Consider the following 21,538-nt stretch of genomic DNA (forward strand, 5'->3'; position numbering starts at 1 on the left):
GTGTAAGCATGAGGCGGGGTGGTGGGGGAACACCAGACAAACACAGTGACTGACTGTGTGTCTGTGTGTAGACTTGTCTGTACCCCTCAGACCAAATGACTGCCCATTTTGGCTGCATCCTGAGTTGCCACCAATGCCCAGCAAAGCTACCCTGGTAAGCTTGCATCAAAATTTCTGCCTCTTTGCAATTCCAGTACTGTATTGACTGGCCCCCGTCCTATAATAAGCATTTAAGAGTCAAAGCAAACAGGGAAATTATATTCTATCCCCACGGATTCAGCACCCTTGGTGTGTTTCTGGCATGGATGAGAAAGAGGCAGTAAGTTCCTTAGAACCAAAGGCTGATGCTTGTTGGGGCAGAGCAATCTTTTCCGAGTCTAATCCAAACTGTAGTTTCCATGGAATTCTAATGTCTCCACAGAGGACCCCCAGCCCCAGCCCTAACAGAATTCAGTTTCAGCAGAGCCTGCTTCCGAACAGTGGACATTTGGGGGGCCGTCACCTGCTACAATGACTTCCTCTTCATCTTCTTGGGAACTATTCTGAGTCTTGGTAGGGGAGCCACCACTTTTTATATTATTGTGTCTATGTTGGTAGAAAGGATATAGATTCAAACCACCCCTCCCTCCCCAAAGGATGATTTACAGCCAGCAGTGAGCCACAGAATTTGCAAGGCTAACTTTCTCATGTGGAAGAGAAAAATTATTGCAGTGCCCTTTAGCTAAGTACACTCACTTCAGCCCTTATGGATGGCGGTGGTCACATGTTCACTCCTTCACAAGGAAGAGAGCTTGAAACTATTACAAGGCAGAACCCAGTGATGTGGCTCTGATGATATCTGATCCTGCAGCACAGGTGGTACCTGGTGAAAGCAGTTGGTTTTTTCTTTTTCTTCTTCTTTTTCTTTTTCTTTTTCTTTTTCTTTTTAAGCGAAGGTACTTTCCTGCAAAAAAAGGCAGAATGAACTGAGCCCTCTTTCTTTTTACCCATTGGTGTTTTAGCAGAGAGAGCCGGAATTCCCGAGTTTTAGGAGGACCATAGAGACAACAATAAGCTGTTTGTCAGAATGCATCCGTGAGGAGTGTGCAGCTTAGCATGCACACAAGAGCAGACAGAAGCAAGAACGGAAGCACAGTTGGAGTTAGGCAAACAGGGTGGATGAAGGTTTTCTAGTAAGTCTTCAGCAAATGTTGACACAGAGCCGAGGATTAGCTGTAGTTTGTTTCGATAGTCAAAGTATCCCAAGAAGTGACTGATTTGGAGTAGAACAGGAAAGATTTGGATTCTAGCTATGAGACCCATAAAGTGTAGAAATGACATATGTCCAGGCACAGGAAGAAAGCAGATCTTCCTGAGAGTAAGACCTGGTGTCTTGTGGGACTTGTGTATTGTTTTAATGTGTATGCACATATGTATGTTTGCACAGGTAAGCTAGCTGTTGAATGATAGTATTTGTATAAAATCTAATCTGTATGCTGGCTTCTAGAAGTCTTATGCATTTCTGTTGCTTATAAAGTTTGAAATTTTTAAAAAAAACCCACATTATTTCTTAAAGGTACTGTATTGGGTGACTAGACTTAACTATAATGTGCAGGAGAGATACAAGCTTTAACAAATTTAGGAAAAGTCACCTTGCAAGTGTGACCTCTGGAACACTCTTTCTTCTGAACTTGAGCTTAAGACTTCCCTGTCTCTGCCCTTCCCATCTTCCTCTTCCGAATTTAAATTCTGTTTCTTTTATGTCAAAAAGAAAAAAAAAATCACTGTGGTTCTCCAATGCTAAGCTATGAGTTTTCATGGAGCAGGTCAAAGAAAACAAGCCTTCTATATAGTGTCAACCTCCTCATTTCCAGGTAACTCCTTCATTCATATTTCTCGTGGAAGAAAAGAACCTCAGGAATCAAAGGGCTGGAACAGAATATGACAGACAGGTCATTTCCTGTTTTCAGTTCTGTTCATTGGCAAATCTGGGATCAAGGCGTTAGCCTCTGGTGAGGGCCTTTTGCTTGCATTGTCCCAAGGCAGAAAGCAAGAGGGTGGGAAATGAGTGAACAAGAGGTGGCCGAACTTGCTTTTGGGATAAATGTACTCTTGGGGTTAAGAATCACTATAAGGATGACAGTGTTGTTGATCCATCAGCAGGCAGGGCGCCAGCTCTAACACTGTTATGTTGGGGTTACATTTCCAGTGTAGGTAGATTGAGTGGAACACACGGGAACTATACCAGTGCAGTAGTTATGTCTTTGTTCAGCCTTAGAGGCAAGCCATCACCTCAGTTTACAGATGAAAGATCTGAGGCTTTGACAAGATTAGTCACTTGCTCAAGGTCTCATAGTAGGAAAGGGTAGAGCCACGTTGCACAGGCAGGTCTTGATCCCCTATGTGACCTGAGAGTCTCCAGTAGAGAACTCTAAATCGCTTTGCTCTTTCTCCGCTCCATATACATGTAAGTATGTGTATGTGTGTGTGTGTATGATTTCTAGCATGCCGATTATATTTTGTTATGCATATAATCCTAAATGAGAAGTCAAGATTCAGGATGATAGATTACTCTCTCTGTGTACTATTCTCTCTATATAGATGTGGTGGAGTGGGGGGGGGGGGGAGGCAGAAAGTTATGTAGTCTCCTGAGGAATAAATATTAAACGGTTTACAAGAACACAGAAAATTAGAGCAGGAGTCAATTGGCCCTCTCCTGGATGCTGCTTATTTGCATTCACAGTCACCGATTGTTTTCATTCTTTCAGTGGTCTGTCAATTGCACAGGTTTAACATGGCCCCGAGAGTAAGGCAGGTCTCCATTAGGTCAGACAGTTCCCAGAGGCTTGAGCATTGACTTCAAGGGATGCCCTCATCAAGGCTTTACGTCTTCCTCCACCCCACCAAAGGACATTACTACAGCATGAGCACAGGGATCTAGACAGGCCAGGCTCTCGGTGCAGACCTCCACGATTAGTGACCGGCCACCAGTCAAGTTTGGAGGACACAAAAAAAGTGCACAAGTACACGGTGTTCCTGAAGTTTTCAGAAGGTTATAATGCACAAGAGCCCTAGACACAGAAGGGAGGCAATACTGATAATTAGGCATCATTATCACCAAACCCGGAAGCTATCGCTCTCACTTTAAGCTGTTATTTAGAAGATGTCTGCTTGGCTGGAGATAGGGCTCAGTGGTTGAAAGTGTTTGTTGCTCTTCTAAAGAACCTGGTATCAGTTCCCAGCATGCATATGATGACTTACAGCCATCTATATAACTCCATATCCAGGGAACCTGAACTCACATAGACATATCCTACACCAAACTCATACGAAAGTAAAACCAAAATAAATCTTAAAATAATATAAGCAAAGGTCTGTTGAGTGACAGAATCCAGAGACAACAAACCTTGCTGTGAAAGTTCTGACTGTGCTACTCGGAAATATGATATCCTGGTTATTTTCTGCTGAGCCACTTGGGAAATAGCAGATGCTTGAGAGGTTTTATCTAAATTTGCCTAAAGATGGTTCCTCCAAGAGATTCAGTTGCCATTCCTGTCCTTCCTAGAAGTTTCATCAACCAAGACATTTGAATGCTGCCACAGGGGAGAAGATCTGCAGGTGAACTTTGCCACGAGTATTCTACCACCCTTCTCTCCCCAAGGGCGTGGTCTCCTTCCTCAAAATCTCCCTTGCCTGGGCCCTCTGACCCCGCTTCCTTTCCCTTATGAAGGCAGCATGTTTCATGACCAGGTTTCCCTGCCTTTTTGAGTGTTTGCTTTTCTGTGGGTGTGTGTGCGCGCACGCACGTTTGTAACCTATCCTCTCAAGATCCAGATAGTAAATATTTTAGGGTTTACAGGCCATGTGGTATTTGTTGCAACGCTAAAACTCCACCCTGGTATATTGAAAGCAGCCATAGACAATATTTAAACAAATGAATTCAGTTGTTTGCCAGTTAAATGTTACAAAACCAGGCACTGGGCTGGATTTTGCCTGTGGGCTAAGGTTTATCACCACTAGACTGAGAGAGGTTCATTGGAAAAGGTAGGGAAGACTGATTGCCCAGTGTTCTTATTGGCAGGCCTTGCCAGTGTCCTGCAACAGGAAAGGCAGGCAGAGCTTGGGCAGTGAAACAGAAACTGTAGTATAACATGATGGATAGCATTGCCTGTGTTAGGAGTAAACTGTGTGGGTTGTCTCTTCCTACTTTGTGGCTTCTTTCTTCCATCCTTGTCCATCTTTTTCCCATCCTTTCAGTCCCTTAATTTCAGATAAGAGAGAAAAAAATGATAGAGAAGAAGGGAAAGAAATCCTTAGGGGGTGACATTATTATTAGACTACTTCCTGCTGATTAAAGGATGTCTAGTTTCTTGGGGGCAAGTTTGATCTTTGCCGTCAGGATATCTAATTTCTTGTTTCTTCTTTGACTACTACGAGTAAACAACGACCAACAACAGCCAACACCCCACCAACACCCCACCATGCTTCTCGGGGCCCTAGCAGTTATATACACTCTGAAAAGACCCCAGACATCACACAACTATATGCGGCTGGCAAAAAAAAATCACGTCCCTGCTAAAGTATGAGGCAAATCATGAAGCAGCTTTATATCGCCATACCTGGGATTAAAACAAAACAGATTCGTAAAATATTTCTTTGTTTTTTTTTTAAAGAAACCAAAATTCCAAAAATTTTCATTACAAAATCGAGCACTGGGATTCCAGGCAGACCTACAACAGGCAGGTTCTCTTCTCAGCAGAATAGCTAGCTAGCTACTGGCCACAGCCCTCCCCCTTTATAACTTGGATACAGTAACTCATAGCACTCATGAAAAGCATACACTTGCTAGAACTCTAGCTTGGCAGCCTCCCCACCCCGAGTGGGGAGAAGGTAATCTTCCATGGGTTATGTGGATGGATGTAAGCGGCACCACTAATCAGTGAGTTAGCCATTTCAGCAAGGGGTAAAAATACAGGATTAAAGTCTTTATCATCTCAAAACAGCTTCCAGAGAAATAACTATTAAATGTAAAAATTATTATGTTGGATTAATTTTGAAAAGTAATTAAATGTTAGAACCTTGCTAAGGGTCTTCGAACTGCTTACTTATCTTGAAACATACTTACATGATTTCCTATATTTGGGTAAAAATTGTGGAGTTTTTTTTTTTGTTTTTTTTGTTTTTGCCTTATGCATGACTAGTTTTGTGACTCTATTAAGTAATCAGAGTCAGAAACCAACAATGACTATTACAACCTACTTGAAATGGCCCTGCTATTTAGTGTTGGTTTTTGTTGTTGTTGCTTTTTGTTTTTGTTTTTTCCCAAGTGCATTATACACCAGTGTCTGGCATGTAAATAAATACTGCTGCTACCATTTGTTAACATTGTTGTGGTGACATTGTAACCGTGTTCTGTATTCGGATGATGCTAAAAGAGGTGTGGGACAGAGCTGCAGGAGACAGCCAGGCTAGCTGTACATACAGACTTCTCAATGGTGTGTGTGGGTGTGACACTGTTGGTGTAGGATGTTCTCAGTCCCATTTTCCCTTTTGACCCAGCCTGGCTGTACCGCCGTATGTTTGGCTTTTGTAGTCACTTCGGAGCTGACCTTTCCTCTTTAACTCTCCTCTTCTCTTCCCCTGGGTGGAGCCACGACAGCTTTCCTAAAATTAAGAGCTCTTTGAAGCCACGAGGCTCCTCCAGCTTCATAGCTGGGCTCTCTTCGGCTCCTCCAATCATATGCGGGCTTTAGAACTTCTTCTCACTGTCATGGGGGCACTCTTCCAGCCACATCTTATTCACAGGTCCCCAACAGGCTAAGGAGCTCCACACTACTCTTACTCCCTGGATAATCCTTATTTCTTCCCGACTTTTAAAGTTCTATGTTTGTTTTTATCTGAAGTCACATTCCAGCTTTGGACCACTTTGGGCTTCTGTCTTTCTGATGGAAGGAGGAAACTCTTCCCCTACCCCTATTCCCACCCCACCCCCAACTCCTGTGCACCTGGCATTGGCACACCCACTGCCTGTGTTCTGAACCCACTGAAATACCCTCTCCAGTCTCACACACACAGGCAGTGTCCAAGTTCTATTCTCTCCCACACAGGGCAGAAGCCCTCTGTTGTAATGCTTGCATGTGATTTCCCAGATCCTAAATTCCCAAGCCACAGGGACAATCTAAGCTTCTTGCAGCTGCCTCCACAACACCCAGTCTAACCCATGGCCTGCAGGAGCTGCTCAGTAAGTTCTTGTGAGATAAGCAAATGACCACGACACCTGCCAGTACTATACTTTTTTAAATGGAGAATTTGTAAACTATGACAGAATCCTTAAAGATTCTTTGCCCTTCTAAGCACCATGCATGGTTCTGCCCTCCCAAGTACCTTCCGTAGTTTCTGGCACACATAAATAAGTGGTTAAGAAATGATTGTTGACTGACTTATCTAACCAGCTGACTGACTCGAAGAATAACTTCTCAGGGAAGTGTCATGTGTCACTTTTTCACAAGTGTAGGACCATTGTCTAGAATTTTAAGCTAATCAATATGGCTGCCACATTAGAGACAGACATTTAGCCCCGAACAATATGTTTCCAGTGAGTTAGTTGCACCTAATGCTGTGCCATCTGAGAGACTTCGGAGGCTGATACAGTAGCCAGGCTGATGGGCTGCTAGCACCTCGAATGTCACCACACTTGTAGGACCGTGAATTCACATCGCGCAGCACTCTCTGATTTAAATTGTTACCACTTAATATTCACTGAACGTCGGCACTGCACTTTTGTCCTCTGAATAAAACAGAGGCGGCATGCGCTCTCAGAGTGGGCTTTGTTCGCTGTAATTAGTTGGTGATAGAACAGTGTTGATACAGTGGTTCAGCAGTTCCAGGGATGCAGCACCCTCGGTGCAAACGGGATGTGTTTATTCACATGGAGTGTTCTGCTCTGCGCACTCCTTCAGCTCTGAGACAGTTCTGGTGTGTGGTGGCCAAACCAGGAAAGCTGCTCCTGGTTTCAGGAAAAAGAGACCAGCTTCGCTTTGGAAGCGCCTTAGTTAGACATCCTCTCCTTGGTATCCTATGATACCTAGTACCCTGGTGCCTTTCTTCTTCTTTGGAAGAGCTTTTCCTGGCAGCTCTGCCTGGAGACCGACGTTGCCATCTTACTGCTCTTCACCAGAGCCTCACTGGTTCTGACTGTGTTTTGGTGGATCTGGGCTGCAGTTAACATTTCAGGGAAGCAGAAATGTGAAGTTGAAACAAGAAAGATGCTTTAAGAGACCTTAGCACCCAGGCTTGACGGCACTTGCCCACAGTCCTAGCACTAGGGAGGAAGAGGAAGGAGATTCAAGATTCTATACTAATCTTGCTTACATAACTAGGTTGACCTGGGTTACATTAGACCCTGTTTGAGAGAGACAGAGACAGAGAAGGGAAGAGGGAGGAAGGAAGAAGATGATGAATTGCTTTTCTGGAACCCTGTAGCTGTTGGTGCTGGCTTGCTTTCTATATACAAAAAAAGGAGGGTGTCACTTGCCCAAGTTCTCAAAGGAGACACGTAGTAAGAGCACACATCCCTGGACTGCATGGCCAGGGCTCACTTTAAGGCTTATCAGAGGAATTAACTCCTCTTTGGAGACCTGCATTTAAAATCACGAATTTCTGCTCGTGACTTAAAATCCTTTAAGAATGAAGGTCACTGTCTCTGGTAGCATTTTAAAAATCAGACTTTTATTTTGTTTCTTCCTTTGGTATACTAGAATATGCAAGTTAAGATTTTGAGAGATTTAATTTGATGGTAACTTGTATAAAACTGAGGGACTCTAAATATTTTTGGTTGACAGTTTAGGGGACTAGCATTTTATCATCAATTTTTTATTACATTTTATCTATGTATCTATTGTGCATCATATTTTAGTTATTTTTGCATTTGTGTGTGTGTGTGTGTGTGTCTCAGAGGACAGTTTTTAGGAGCTGGTTCTTGCCTCTGCTGCATGGGTCCCATGGACTGAGTTCAAGGCATCAAGCTTGCCAGCAAGCAGCTTTAACAGAGCCATCTCGAGGGCTCATATTTTATCATTTTGAAATTGCTATATATTTTTTCAGGTTCAGAAAACTTCCAAAACAAAGTGGATGAACAGAGAAGGGGATTGCAGGCTCTGAGAGCAGGGTATTAGCTGCGGCTCTGGTTCCTCAGGGGAGTGTGGGTCACTTTATACCGATCAGTGTTTTCCAGAGTGTGAGATGCATTATTATTGGTGTTGGACGAGATGTGTTAGAGTAGATAAACCTTTGATTAAAAATGCAATTTATTTTAACATATAATTGAAAAGTATGGCAGTCATGACATCATAGATAATACTTTTCAGGTACAAACTAAAGAGTAAATTTATGTGAGGACAGTAAGACCTTTAAAAAATTAACAGTAAAGTGAAAAAGGCAAGCAGAGGTGATACTTACAAAAGATACAGGCTTAGTAGAGCTGAGCTTTTCTCCAGTATAAAAGCTCTGTAATTCTAAGCCTAGCCTTTCCTTATTTATTGGTTTATTTTAAATGTGTTTATGTGTATGGTGTTTTGCCATATGCATATCTGGGCACCGTGTGCATGCCTGGTGTCTAAGGAGGCCAGAAGAAAACATCTGGATTCCCTGGACACTACAGTTACAGGCAACTGTGAGCTGCCATGTGGGTCCTGGGAATCAAACCCCAGGCCCTTTAGAAGAGCAGTCAGTACTCTTAACTCCTGAGCCATCTCTCCAGCCCTCATGTTTTTTTTTTTTTTAATTGTTGCACTTGCAGGTTTTGCATTTGTCTTTATCAAACAGAATGTCTAATTCTGGTGCTATAACAGCACACATACAATTTTAGCTTTTATGATAATGTGAAATATTTTATGTTAAAAATGAAAACCTTAAAGTCATATCGGAAGGTTTTTGCAGATAAAAATCAGTGCATAAGCACAGCATGGTGAGTTTAGAATGGAACAGGTGCTGATAGATGCATTGAGATCCTGTTAAAAGGATTTGATAAGGGTCACACTCCAGCCTCACACTGATAGGAGGCTAATTGTATACACCACAACACAAGGGTTTCATTGTGATCATAGTGTAAAGAGTAAATCCATACTACACGGTAAGCTCTTCCTAAAAATTTATCAATGAAACTTCCAATTCTGTATAAGTAATTATTAGGAAAAAAACCACATGGCTAGATGACTCTAACAGAACCAGTAGTATTATGGTACTTGGGGGAAAGCTGCTAAAAACAAAACCACCAAGTGTCAGTAGTAAATAATGGAATACTTCATTTGTTTGAATGTACAGCACTTGGTTAAGCTTTAGAAATGCTATTTGAGATTCGCACAAAACGGGTATAGAGACTGGAGAGATTCTTAGTGGTTAGGAGCATTTGCTGCTCTTGCAGAGGACTGAGGTTGCGTTCCCAGCACCCACATACTGGTCCACAACTACCTGTAACTCTAGCTCCTGGAGATTTGACTCCTTTTTCTGGCCTCAGTGGTCACCAGAAAGACATGTACTACATAAACATATACAAATACAAAACATACATATAAAACAAGACAAAACAAAACGGAGAATTAATTGGAAATGAGTTTAAGATGATCACTTGGCCTTCTCCATGGTCTCGATAAGTACTTGTCTTACGTGAATGGCTCCCTGTTTCATCAATTCATACAGACAATGAATTCTGACACTATACATGGAGAGGTTCCAACTACCAGTGTCTTCATACCCAGACTAGGATCCCAGGGTTCTGAGGTCACTAGGTTCCCTGGCACACACAGGAAAACTGGATAAACTGGCCACTCCAGAGTAAAGGTTACAGAAGATCACAGAAGACTTTTTCAAATATTTGGATAGCTGTTGTGTGGAAAGGGGACTGGATTCTCACTCTCTTACTATTTCAGCGGGCAAAATGAGGACCAAGAAAGAGATGGCAGGACAGAAGCTTTCAGAGTGTGTGTTGTGTGTTCATTATTGTGCTATCCATTGTGTGTGAGAGAGCTCCTTTTCATTTTCATGTGTATGTGTGTACTGTGTACATATGTACGTATGTGTGGTAAGAGGCACTATCATAGCCCCTTCTTTTCTAGATGAAGGAACCAGGCAAAGGGTTAAGCCATGTAATGTGATTTTATACCATGCATGGTTTGAATCAGAAATGTGCCAGAGGCCATTTTCATTGTTAACATTTAGGTTGCTGGTCTGTGTTTGCTGTTGAGAAGTGGTGCAGTCTGTAGGAAATGCAACCTACCTGGTAGAAGAAAGGAAGTCCATGGGAGGCATAGCCTTGAAGTAGTGGGACTTTGGCTTCTTCCCTCTGTCACTATTAGCCACAGTGATGAGAGCGGCTTTGGTCCACCACACACTCCCTGCCTTCATATTTGGCCTTAACACAAGCCCAAAGCAACAGAACCTAGTGCCTGTGAATGGAAACCCCTGCAGTTGTGAGTCAAAGGAAACCTTTCCCTCTTTTAAGTTCATCATCTCAGGTACCTTGACACAATGACAGTCGGTTGACATACACTTTTGTACCTGTGAAGTGGGGTTCTGAGCTCTGACTGTAGCCTGGCTCTGTGACCACATTTACTTTACTCTAACTATTGTTTCCATTTACAGAGCATGTGCTTTGTGCAGACCTTGTACTTGACAGTTTATATTTTCCCAGTAGCATAGCAAATTAGGCATTGTTCTTCTCATTTTATAGATGGGAAGAAACAAAGCTCAAAGGAATTAAGAAACTTAAGCCCAAAGCAAATGACTCAGAATTGCAATTCAATAGGATATCTGGACCATGTTCACTTTCCCTAGAGATGCAGAGTCTGGGGCAAAAATCATGTGTGTGTGTGGGGGGGTGGAAATTAAATATTGTTTTATTTTTGAACATTCCAAACATTTATACCAAGTATATTGCTCATATCTGTACACTACTTCCCTCAAGCCTTCACCCCTTCCCATCTTGGCTTACTATCTTCCTTTTCTTTTCCTTTTGTTAATAACCTTCCCCAACTAATTGGTACTACCTGTATACACATGGGCATCTGGTCATTCACTGAGGCACAAGGAACCTACCAGTGGCCACATCTTCCAAGGAAGGTGTCTTTTCCTTCTTTAGCAGCCATTAATTGCCCGAAGCTCCTCCAGTAGGGTGTGGCCTTTACCATCCATGCTAGAATTTTAACTGGCTTGATCTTAGACAGGTCTTGTGGGGTCAGCCATAGCTGCTGTGAGGTGGTGTGTAGAGCAGCCATATTTGTTCAGAATTCAGCTTTGCATAGCTCTTCCCAGCACCTTACAGTCTAAAGTCTTCAAGTTCCCTCTACCTTGAAGTTCCCTGAGGCTTGGATGATGAGGGCTTGCCAGAGACAATCCACAGTCGACCACACGGTTTTCTGTATTCAGCACATTGACCAAGTTATAAGTCTCTGCATTAACCGTTATCCACTGAAAAAGAAACTTCTATGACCAAAGTTGCGAGCTGCCCACAAATCTACAGGTAGAACTAGTTAGTGTTGCTTGGCTGGATGGAACCGAGACTATCTAGCTAGTAGATAGCTAGGAGAAGTGAAAGAGCTTGAAATCTCCCTTTCTCTGCAAACTTTGCAATGGAAATTTATGTCAGCTAGTCCAGTAAAGGGCAGAGGGGATTTAAGCATCCTATAAAGCACTGAACCTGACACTGTCCTGCTTTGGGGTTTTGTGATACTGTGTTTTCCTCTCATCTCTCCATGTCATCTTGTTTCCCCCTGGGAGAACTCAGAAATGTGTGCAGATCTCATTCTGATGTTTAAATCTGGCCTTGGGGCTTCAGTGGCCATGGTAAAAACCTCACTTTCCAGGATGCTTGACATGATGCTCTAGGGAGAATGTTGGGTCATCTGAGAAGTCAGTAGCTTGAGCCACAAGTGGCACTGTTGCTGAGTACAGAGGAAAATGGAGCGTGATTCTTCCCACAGGTGGACAGGTAGCTCTGCCTCCAGCAGAGTTCCCCTTGGATGTTCTTTACAGCAAAGACATCCAGCTGTCTTGACTTACCTTCAGAAGGTATTTATCAGATGCCCAGGTTGGAAGGACTAGTTTCCCGCAGGGCTGCCTCAACTTTAATTATCTCCAGTGAAACCTGTCTACTGACCCAGACATCTTATTGTCGATTTTGGAGTCTGAGTGTGGAGATACCTCCCTTCTGCGGATTCCCAGGAGACAGTTATCAAGATGCCCGTGGGTGTGGCTCTGGGGTGCCCTGTCTTCTCTTCTGCAGCCATCTCCTGCTTTGAACTTTATGTCGTAAGAAAGGACCTCACTGTCTCAAGGTCAGAGTGTATATATTCAGTTTGCATTTTGTATCCTCCCCACTACCCCCAGCTCCTTTCTTCAATCATTCTTCTATGTATCTCCCAATTGTGCCATTTCTCTTTAATAATATCATGTTGGTAGAGCCCATGAGTGACACATGTCTCTGCATGTCTTGTTGTCTGATTTGGGCTCTTCAACTCATTCTGGCTCAAAGCAAAGTTAAGCCAGTTTCTCTCTTTTACTTGTCCCCACTCCCATTTCTATTATGTTGGATTTCAAGCATTAATTCTGAACATGGAGGATGGGGTGGCAGGGGTTGGGGGAGGTGGTGCGGGGTCGGGATTGGTGGGAGATACAGAAGGAAGCTGAAGTGATTCAAAGACTGAGTGGCATTTCCCATGGTTTCACAAAGTTCACTGTCCAACCTGTAGTCAAGATATGGAAATGTTCTGTACAGTGTGATGATTGGCTCCTGTCGTATTTGTGTAATTATAGACCAAAGGGGTCTGTTCGAAATGGCCTGTGTTACTTTCTGTCTACCTAATTTAAAATGATGGCTTTGACAACCCTATGATATATTGCAGTAGACTTCCAAATATTTTGATGCAGTAGCCTTGCATGTATCTTGGCAGAATTACAGAGTAGGACCTTTATCAGTTGGATAAACACTGGAAAGTAAAGATATGCACGCGCACGAGTGCACACACACACACACACACACCTTGCACACTCACAACATTTAACATGCTCTTACTTTTAATGATCCAATAATGAAATCTCCTTCAAATGTCTGTCAGGTTGGGTCTAAATGCAGCAGTCCCATTAGAGTGAGCAGCTGAATTTTCTAAGAGCCGTACCTGTCGCTTTTAGAGGGTGACAGCCATCTGCAGAGGGGAACACTCACCCATTCTCTGGAGAGATTGCTTTCAGAAGACAGGAGATGTTGTAAGATGGGAACCGCTGAGGTTGAAGTATAAGAGTTTCCAGGGACCGAAAGAAAGACTGAATAATTCCCTATGTTAAAGAAAAAGCATTGTTGAATACAATAAAAGGTGTTCATCGGCCACTGATGAGATCAGTGGGTTAGGAGACTTTCTCCATGGTAACAGCATATTCATTCATAACCTTTAGAGGAAAATTCCATGGATGTGTTTTGAACAAGTCAAACTTTATTTGGAGGTTTCTAGTGAGACTGACTTCAATAACTGCATTGTAGCTCCGGACTCTCTCACTCATCTCTCTCTCTTCATTCTCCTTTCTTCTTTACTTTGCTTCTTGGACAAAGATGAAAAGATTAAGCTCACATGGAAGAAATTCAAGGACTATCTCAGCTGCATACGAATGTTTTTATTTTGTCCCTGCAATTACCTTGTTAAAGAGATTGTTTCTTTAAAAAGGCAGCGAAAGAAAGAAGTTAAATAAACCCTGTAGAGACATTCTGCACCAGAAGTTTGCATGTGTTCCCCTGTGTTCTCGGACGCTTGCCAGCTATCAAGGGCGAGGCTGCGATAGAAAATACCGTTCCTTATTTAATGTTTTACACTCCAACCTGCACACTGCCTAGTTGCTTCTCTGGTGACCTCTTTGCATTTATGGCTGTGACTTCTCCTCTGTCATCCAACAAGGAGTGCACGTGCCAACAGAGACATTAAAGGAAACTGTTGGTGTAGAGACATTAAAGGAAGCTGTTGGTGGAGAGTTGATATGGTTAAACTGCCCTTAACTCGGGGACAAACCTCTTAAATAATTAAAACTGTATGCTCCAAGAGTCAGATTTGCATTTCTTTACTAAGTTTATTTAGCACACTTTGTTACACTCAATTAAACAAAAATGTTCCCTTTTATTTTCTTGGCTTTGGGTTGATCACTTTGCCTTTTGGTTCTTACGGCCCTCATGTAATTTCACAGTGCTTAGGTCTCTGAAACTATACATGTATTAATGCACACACAGGTATAAACAGATCCATTCAAAACCATCCTACTGGGATAAGAGAAAATCTTTGCCCAAGGTATCTATCTGATCATCCTCTCTAACCTAGAGACTACAAATAACCCCTGATGGTAAAGATGACCTTGACAAGGCTCTTCTTGTATGCATCTTAAGAAAACACTGTTATGTGGCATTCCTCAGCCTCCACAAAACTTGGTCAGCAAGCCTCATAGCAGAAATCTGAAGTCGTAGGTGTTGACTGAGTGTGGAAAGGAAACTGAATGTAGGTGCTGTCTCTGCAGCTCCGCTGACTGAGCATGCGCAGGTAGCTCCCTGTAAATTAGCTCTTTGCTTAAGCTATGCATGTTTAAGAAGGAATTAATGAGATATCCGCTTCCCAAGCAGTGGCGGGGTCCGTGGAAACATGATGAGAGAGAAAGGGCATAATTTTGCTTCCTTAGTTGGGGCTCGATATCCTGACACTTCAGTATTAATCGCTGTCAGTTTCTTGGGCTTTTCCTGGCTCTTGCCTTTTCATTTTCCTACCAGGTAAGTAACACATTTTGGATTTTCCTAGTGGGGCTGTAGATGAAGGATGCTCTCTTCTTCATATCCCCCAGGTATCCCTTCTACCTCGGGCTCTACTGAACTTGCGTTAGACTGTTTGGGTGCGTGTATGATGACAGTCGATGTGTCTGTATGATGACGATTACAAGGGTTCTAACATGTTTAACTGTTACGGGATCTGTTATGTCTACTTTAGGGTCGACCCCATCCCATATGACACTCCAAAACCAGCGGGCCACACGCGGTTTGTCTGCATCTCAGACACACACTCCAGAACAGATGGTATCCAGATGCCTTATGGGGACATCCTTCTCCACACAGGCGATTTCACCGAGCTGGGACTGCCCTCAGAGGTTAAGAAGTTTAATGACTGGTTAGGTAAGGAATGATTGCGTTCTGGCGGCCCCAATTAACCTTTCCCGGTCTGAGTGTCACTCACTGCGTCCTAATTGAATTAGAGCACTTGGAAGCCGGCTCAGCCATTTCTTGTATGATATGCTGTGGTGTCTAGCTGTAATCCAATTTTGTTAATTAAAGATGAATTTTTAGATATTTAATTTTACTGTGCATCCTTTCAGTGCCTGGCCTCAGCGTCTGTGGGGCAAAGAGCTCAGAAGCTTGGAAACCAATCTCATCTCCCTCCTCTCGCTTTAATGAGGACATTCGTTGGCGCACACAAGGCCCAGAATCATATTTTTAATTCATTGGCTCTAGTCTTTCTAAGGTATCATTAGCAAAGGTGTACAAAAGACCTAGAGGTACAAAAATGCTTCTAAGTAGCAGAGAGGGTGTGAAAGTTCCTCTAGGAAGCACAACTCTTCTTAGCTCTGTACTGCCTAGAAGCAGCTTTACCTCAGGGTCCTGCACAATGCCCAGGACTCCCCAGACATCAGCTGTCCTGACATAAAACTCATCAGATTACCCTGAACATGGGGTTGAGGGAGTGGGGAGGAAGGAGGGGGTGTGGCAGGACAGACCAATCAATGGTCCTGTAATTGAGAAAAACACTGGGTCCTGGGAAGGCCGCTGCCAGATATCAACACTGCAGAACCAGCCTGGAGTTAGTCACACCTGTTTGGGCCTGCCCGTTAGGGCTCAGGAGCAGCTCAGTGGCAGAGTACATGCCTACACCACCCATCACCCACAAGCTGCTGAGGCCAGTCCCGGCACCTTTATTATAAAGGAAATAAAAACTATAAATAAAATAAGAAACAAAAAAGGGTAAAGCATTTCTGAAGACCCTAAAGAATAATATCGTACAAGCAAAACATTCTGGAAGAACAAAGTCATAAGTATTATGTGAGCCAATGAAACTTATTCAGGAGAGTTAGGCAGAAACTTTTAAGTTTTGTTTTATTTTGTTTAATTTTTTTTTAAATCAAACTAAAGCCAGGTATGGAAAGGTTTTAAGTTATTGATTAGAGATGATAGACAATGTGTGTTTATTGACAATAATGGTCATTAAAATGTTTAAGATACGTTAAAAATAAACAGTAAGTTTTACTGTGAGCAATTTGCGTTTTCATGTGTTCATGCATGCCTGTCAACTTGTACACAATTGTCATCAGAGTACAATCTCCGCCATTCTTGGCTGCTTTTCTTTGATTATTATCAGTAAGACTAAACATTTTTGTGTGGTCTCTGTATTTATGCCTTTTAGTGATAACATAACGTATTGGCTGTACTTTTATCTGGTAAGACATTCTTTAGGAACAAACATTTAAATAGATACCAGTATGTCCTTTGGCAGCAAGAATTGAAATGTGTATTTTCTGATGTTTATGTCTTTTGTTTCCGCTGACTTATTTCTCAGGGTAAAAGACGACTTATGAGTTAAAGTCTCAAGCCAACTACACTGTTCCTTCGTTTCTGCTGCTTACTGCCAGGGATCATGCTGGCTAGTGGTCGCTGGGCTTCATTAGTGGCGAATGATGCGCCAGTCTGTCATGATCTTGGCACTGATGCGGGAGCTTTTAAATCGTCTGCCCTTTCAGGAGGTGCTCAGTCTTATTTAAAGCAGACAGATATTTTAGAAGTCATTTAGCAGAGTGGTCTCATTTTTATAGATGACAGAGATGCAAAGAAATTAAGAGGCGTTTTTCAGTCTCATTGTGGCAGAGTTGGGTGTAATCAATAGTTTTTCACTTTTTTTTTCTGTTTTGGCAAACTTCTCTTTCAGGTATTATCTCTTTGTTTGAATCACTCTTTAATGTCAAAGGCAATTGTGTGTGTGTGTGTGTATGTGTGTGTGAATGCAGTGTCCAAGAAGGCCAGCACTGAAAGGGGAGTTATAGGCTTTTAGCACCTGTTATCGTCACTTTTTATCAATGACCTCTTTGGGAGTAAGAACCGAGTCTGTATAGGCATTAAGGAGCTGTACAGAGCACGTTTTGTTTTGTGAAGGGCACGGCTTCAGGAAGGTGTTCTCAGGAACTCGGGTCAGATCCTGGTTCTAATCTCGTGCAACTACTGACCTTGGGTGTTTGAGTTCACCTCTTTTCCCCTTGGTTTCCCTCCTCGGAACTAAGGATTAATACTACCTGTCTTTCTGGATTGCTGTACAGATTAATCAGTAAATGATTGCTGGTAGTGAGTTTTGTGGGCCATTAATAACGGAATGGGGAATGTGGTGAGTGAACCATCAACAGATATTTAAAGGGTGAAAACAAGAAGAGGTCAGAGGAATTATTTAGTAGATTAGAAATAAACACTTGGAGATTTTATAAGGGAAAGCACACCATAAATGGAAATGTGCCGTAACTAAGGAAATAAAAATGATAAGGAAATAAAATGCTAAAGCCCAGCTGTACATCAGGTCCTTTTCCCTCTTGTTCATCCCAACCCCCACCTCATCTAGTGAGGCAGAAGGGAGAGGTCTCAGTAAGGGGGTAGAACAAGAGACCAATGGGAGCCCATGGGAAACGGGTAGAGAGGCTGGGTTCCCATAGAGAAGGCTGAGAATAGCTCACGGTTACCAGGGCAACTCAGGGTGCTCAGAGGGTGAGAGATGGTGTGTGATTACTGTACCACTTGGCTCTGGCAGGAACCTCTCCCCTGGAAAGGACGCTTCCAGCCCTTTTTGCCAGGTGGGAGTCAGGATCAGACTAGGGCCTCTGCCACTATAGGGCGTTCCACTCTCAGCAGCTGGGTCCTCATCACCTCTGACTGATCTTTGTCTCTCCTCTCGGCTGTCCTCTTCTTTGCAAACACCCTTGCCTCCTCTCACACTCTATTTCTCTAAATTGGGTTAATCTGGTTCAGAGACATTTTACAGATAGCTTTCTTCAAGGTCATTTAGTAGGTAAGAAAATTCAAAGGAGCTAGTGAGATGACTTAATAGGTGAGGCCGGCCACCTTGCCACCAAGTGTGCTGGCCGCAGTTCTATTTCTAGGTCCCACATGATGGAGAGAGCTGACTTCTACAAGTTGTCACATGATTTCCACACATGAACCTTGACACATGCATGCACATACATACACAATAAATAAATAAATAAATAAATAAATAAATAAATAAATAAGGCTCCAGAGGAGCTAACTGGTCTACCCAAGTCTACCCACTGGGTAAATTCGGGGCTTTGAGACTATAACGTGTGACCTCAGATTTGCTCATGAGCTGTGATCATGGGATAACTTCCGTAGCAGCTTCACTTGGAAGTTGAGGAGCTGTTTGGCCAGGTGCTAATACTGCACATATTTGAAAGATGGTTTTCAGTCCTGCTCATCGACACTCTCACCCTGACCCACCAGCTAAAAGGCTTAAGGACCCCTAATGAGCTCATTGTTGATTCGGAAGTGGCAGGCCCTCATTAGTATGTCCATATGCCACAGGACAGGTGTACTGCAGAAAGTTATTAATATGGGAGAATTGATGAGACAGGCTTCCATAGTCCACAAGATCGACCTGAAGCTAGAAATAGTCCAAGGATAGAAAAGTGGGATATAGCAGGTTGATGTTACTAAGCAGTGGAAGACACCTGCCTTATATTTACTGTTTTTTTTTAAAATATATAAATTATTTAAACTTTTCACTGACTCTTGGAGCCCCTTTTTAGTAAGATGGGCAGTAATAAAAATGTTAACTTCGTGGTTCTTGTGAGGTGTCATAGGTAGGGTTACTATTGCTCTGGTGAAACACCATGACCAAAAGCAAGCTGGGGAGGGAAAGGGTAATTTGGCTTTTACCTCCATATCTTTGTTCATCACTGCAGGAAGTCAGGACAGGAATTCAAAGAGGGCAGGAACCTGGAGGCAGGAGCTGCTACTTTCTGGCTTATGCAGCCTGATTGCTTATAGATCTGAGGACCACCAGTCCAGGGATAGCACTGCCTACAATAGGGTAGGCTCTCTGCCATCAGTCACTAATTAAGAAAATGCTTTCTAGCAAGATCTTGAGGAGGCATTTTCTCAAGTGAGAGTTCCTTTAGTTTGTATGTCAAGTTGACATAACTAGCCAGCAAAGGAGAGGATCCTGTGTGATCCAGCGTGTACCATCACACACACATCCTGGTGTGTGACAGTGTGATGGTCAGTGTTCTCCCTTGTCTATAGTCCAGAGTCACCTGGGAGCCATGCCTGTGTGGGTTACCTTGATTGCCTTATTTGATGAGGGACAGAGAAAGGGACAGAAAACAGTGGGCATCCATTGCTTGTAATTCTGCTTCCTAAATATCAGGGTCAATGGGACTAGCTGCTTTAGGCTCCTGCCGCCTTCACTTCCCCTCTGTGATGGACTCTATCTCTTTTTTGTAAGACAGAAGAAACCCCATCCCTTAGGTTGCCAGAGTATTTTAGGACAGCAGAAAGAAACTAAGACAGGTTTCCACAATTACTGCAGAAGGAAGCTGTGAGAGTCTTCAGTCTAGGTGGGCTTCATGATGCAGCAACTCAAAGTGGTTGACACGGGAGTAAGATAGAGTTTGGAAACCTCCCTGTCCACAGAGAAGTTAGATAGGAAGCGCCCTTCAATGCTCCTTATTTAATATGAATAGAAAATGGAGAAATCACATTGCTATGGGGCTCACTCAGTAAATGTCTGAGTGGCAGAGTGTAGTGGGTGCATTAACACATTGTCTGCGGGAGGAGTAAGCCCCAGTTTCACACGCCTTCCATGCAATCCTCTAGATAACTTGTTAGTAAGAACTAAGGTGTCATTAACCAGGGGAGTCCATAAAGCTGGGAAGTGGCCTTAGGTTTTGATCTGAGATCCATCAGATTCCAACGTTCAGCCTGCTGATCACCCCCTCTCCCCAATCTGCTGTCCTTACAGAAAAAAATATGCCCGCACTCTGCCTAACTGCTGTCTTCTAGGGAACCAGGCCACTGTTATAAACACAAATGATTTCTAAGGCCAGGGGCTGAATGTCTGTGGGAAAGAGGTACACATACATCTTCCTCCAGTTTAAAAAAGAGTGATGGTTGAGTACCAGAGTCTCGTCTGTATTTTATCCCAGAAATGCTGCAGGATGTCAAGAGCAGGCAGATCCTGCTTAGCTGAGCTGGTGCCCTGCCCCCACCAACGCACCATTTCCTTTCTCACTGTGGCAAAAGAATGGATCCCAGTCTCATCTTTGGGTTAAACTTGTTAAGGACAAAGTAGCTGTCAGTTAAAATGTGATTATTTTTATTGCTTTTTCTTAAATTCTGAACACCAGTGGCTTCTAATACCACCTTCCCTGGAGGCACATTTTATGAGGTGCCTGTCCATGTTGCCGTCGGCCATGTCCTCTCCCCCAGCAGTGCCTGTATACTGACACTCATCACTGTTTACTGGGTTTCAGCTGTGCTGGTTTCTTGTTTTCAGAATATATCTGGCAGGCCTCGTCTTGGTTATTGTACACACGGTGACAGATGCTGTAGCTGTGGTCTTTGGGGGTTCTTACTTAATTGCTAATGCCTGTCCTCACTGCCAGCTTTCAATGACTCGAACTGTGAGCTTCTTCCCACGTCTCACAGCCGTCAGGCCCCTTCCGTCTGTAAACCCTGCCTTGCCCCTTCCGTCTGTAAACCCTGTCCTGGCTTATTTATACATTTTAAAAACCACTCACTCATCCCTCGTGATGGTCGCCCAGTTGCTTTCCTTAACACAGTGGCCAGACCTTGCACTTCTCATCCTGTGCTGGAAACAGAATCGTTAGCCTGTGTTTCACTGCTGGACAATGGTGTGCGCCTAACGAGGCCTCTTCAAACACCTGACGTACACAAACATTTGTTGAATCGCTGAATTAATGAACATAAAATATAAGACGTTTTTCTTCTTGTTCTTTGGCCCAAACATTAAAATTGCATAATAAACAGTGCGTCCAGCCTTTCTCTTCCCTCCATCCTCTGTTCCTTTTCTCCTAAAACCTTTGCTAGCTCCTAATTGCTAGTGATTGGCATGCTGTGCCCAAGTACTTAGGAAGCATTTGTTTCTGCTGTTGTTTGCCTTCCAACACAAAGAATTGGGAATACAAAGGGTTTTCGTCTCTTCCTACTGCTAAAAGTTCATGCATGATAATTGAGTGAGTCGGAATGCTTCTTTGTCATAGCCCCAGGACCAGGAGCTCCATAACATGGCTTTTCTTTGGTTTGGATTTTCACTGAGTACCTCTGAGCTTCAGTTTCTTTGGGGCCAAGAGGGAGCATGCAGATGCTTCCAGGACAGTCTCAGGAATGTTCTTTTTCAGAAGCATCATGTGGGGGATGATTTTAACTCTGTGACTGTAACCAGCACCCCAGACATACATATAAATCAATTTTGCTCCATTC

The 21,538-nt window shown here is 43.2% G+C and overlaps 1 protein-coding gene across 1 annotated transcript in view; it reads left to right on the plus strand.

The window, feature by feature from the left end:
- Mpped2 (metallophosphoesterase domain containing 2) overlaps positions 1–21,538 on the plus strand; it is a 174,722-nt gene that overhangs the window by 37,956 nt on the left and 115,228 nt on the right. The window contains exon 3 of the mRNA XM_052181388.1: positions 14,985–15,166. Coding sequence (XP_052037348.1) covers positions 14,985–15,166 — 182 coding nt within the window. The remainder of the gene's footprint in view (positions 1–14,984; positions 15,167–21,538) is intronic.

This window comes from Apodemus sylvaticus, chromosome 5 (assembly GCF_947179515.1).
Source record: "Apodemus sylvaticus chromosome 5, mApoSyl1.1, whole genome shotgun sequence".
NCBI lineage: Eukaryota > Metazoa > Chordata > Mammalia > Rodentia > Muridae > Apodemus > Apodemus sylvaticus.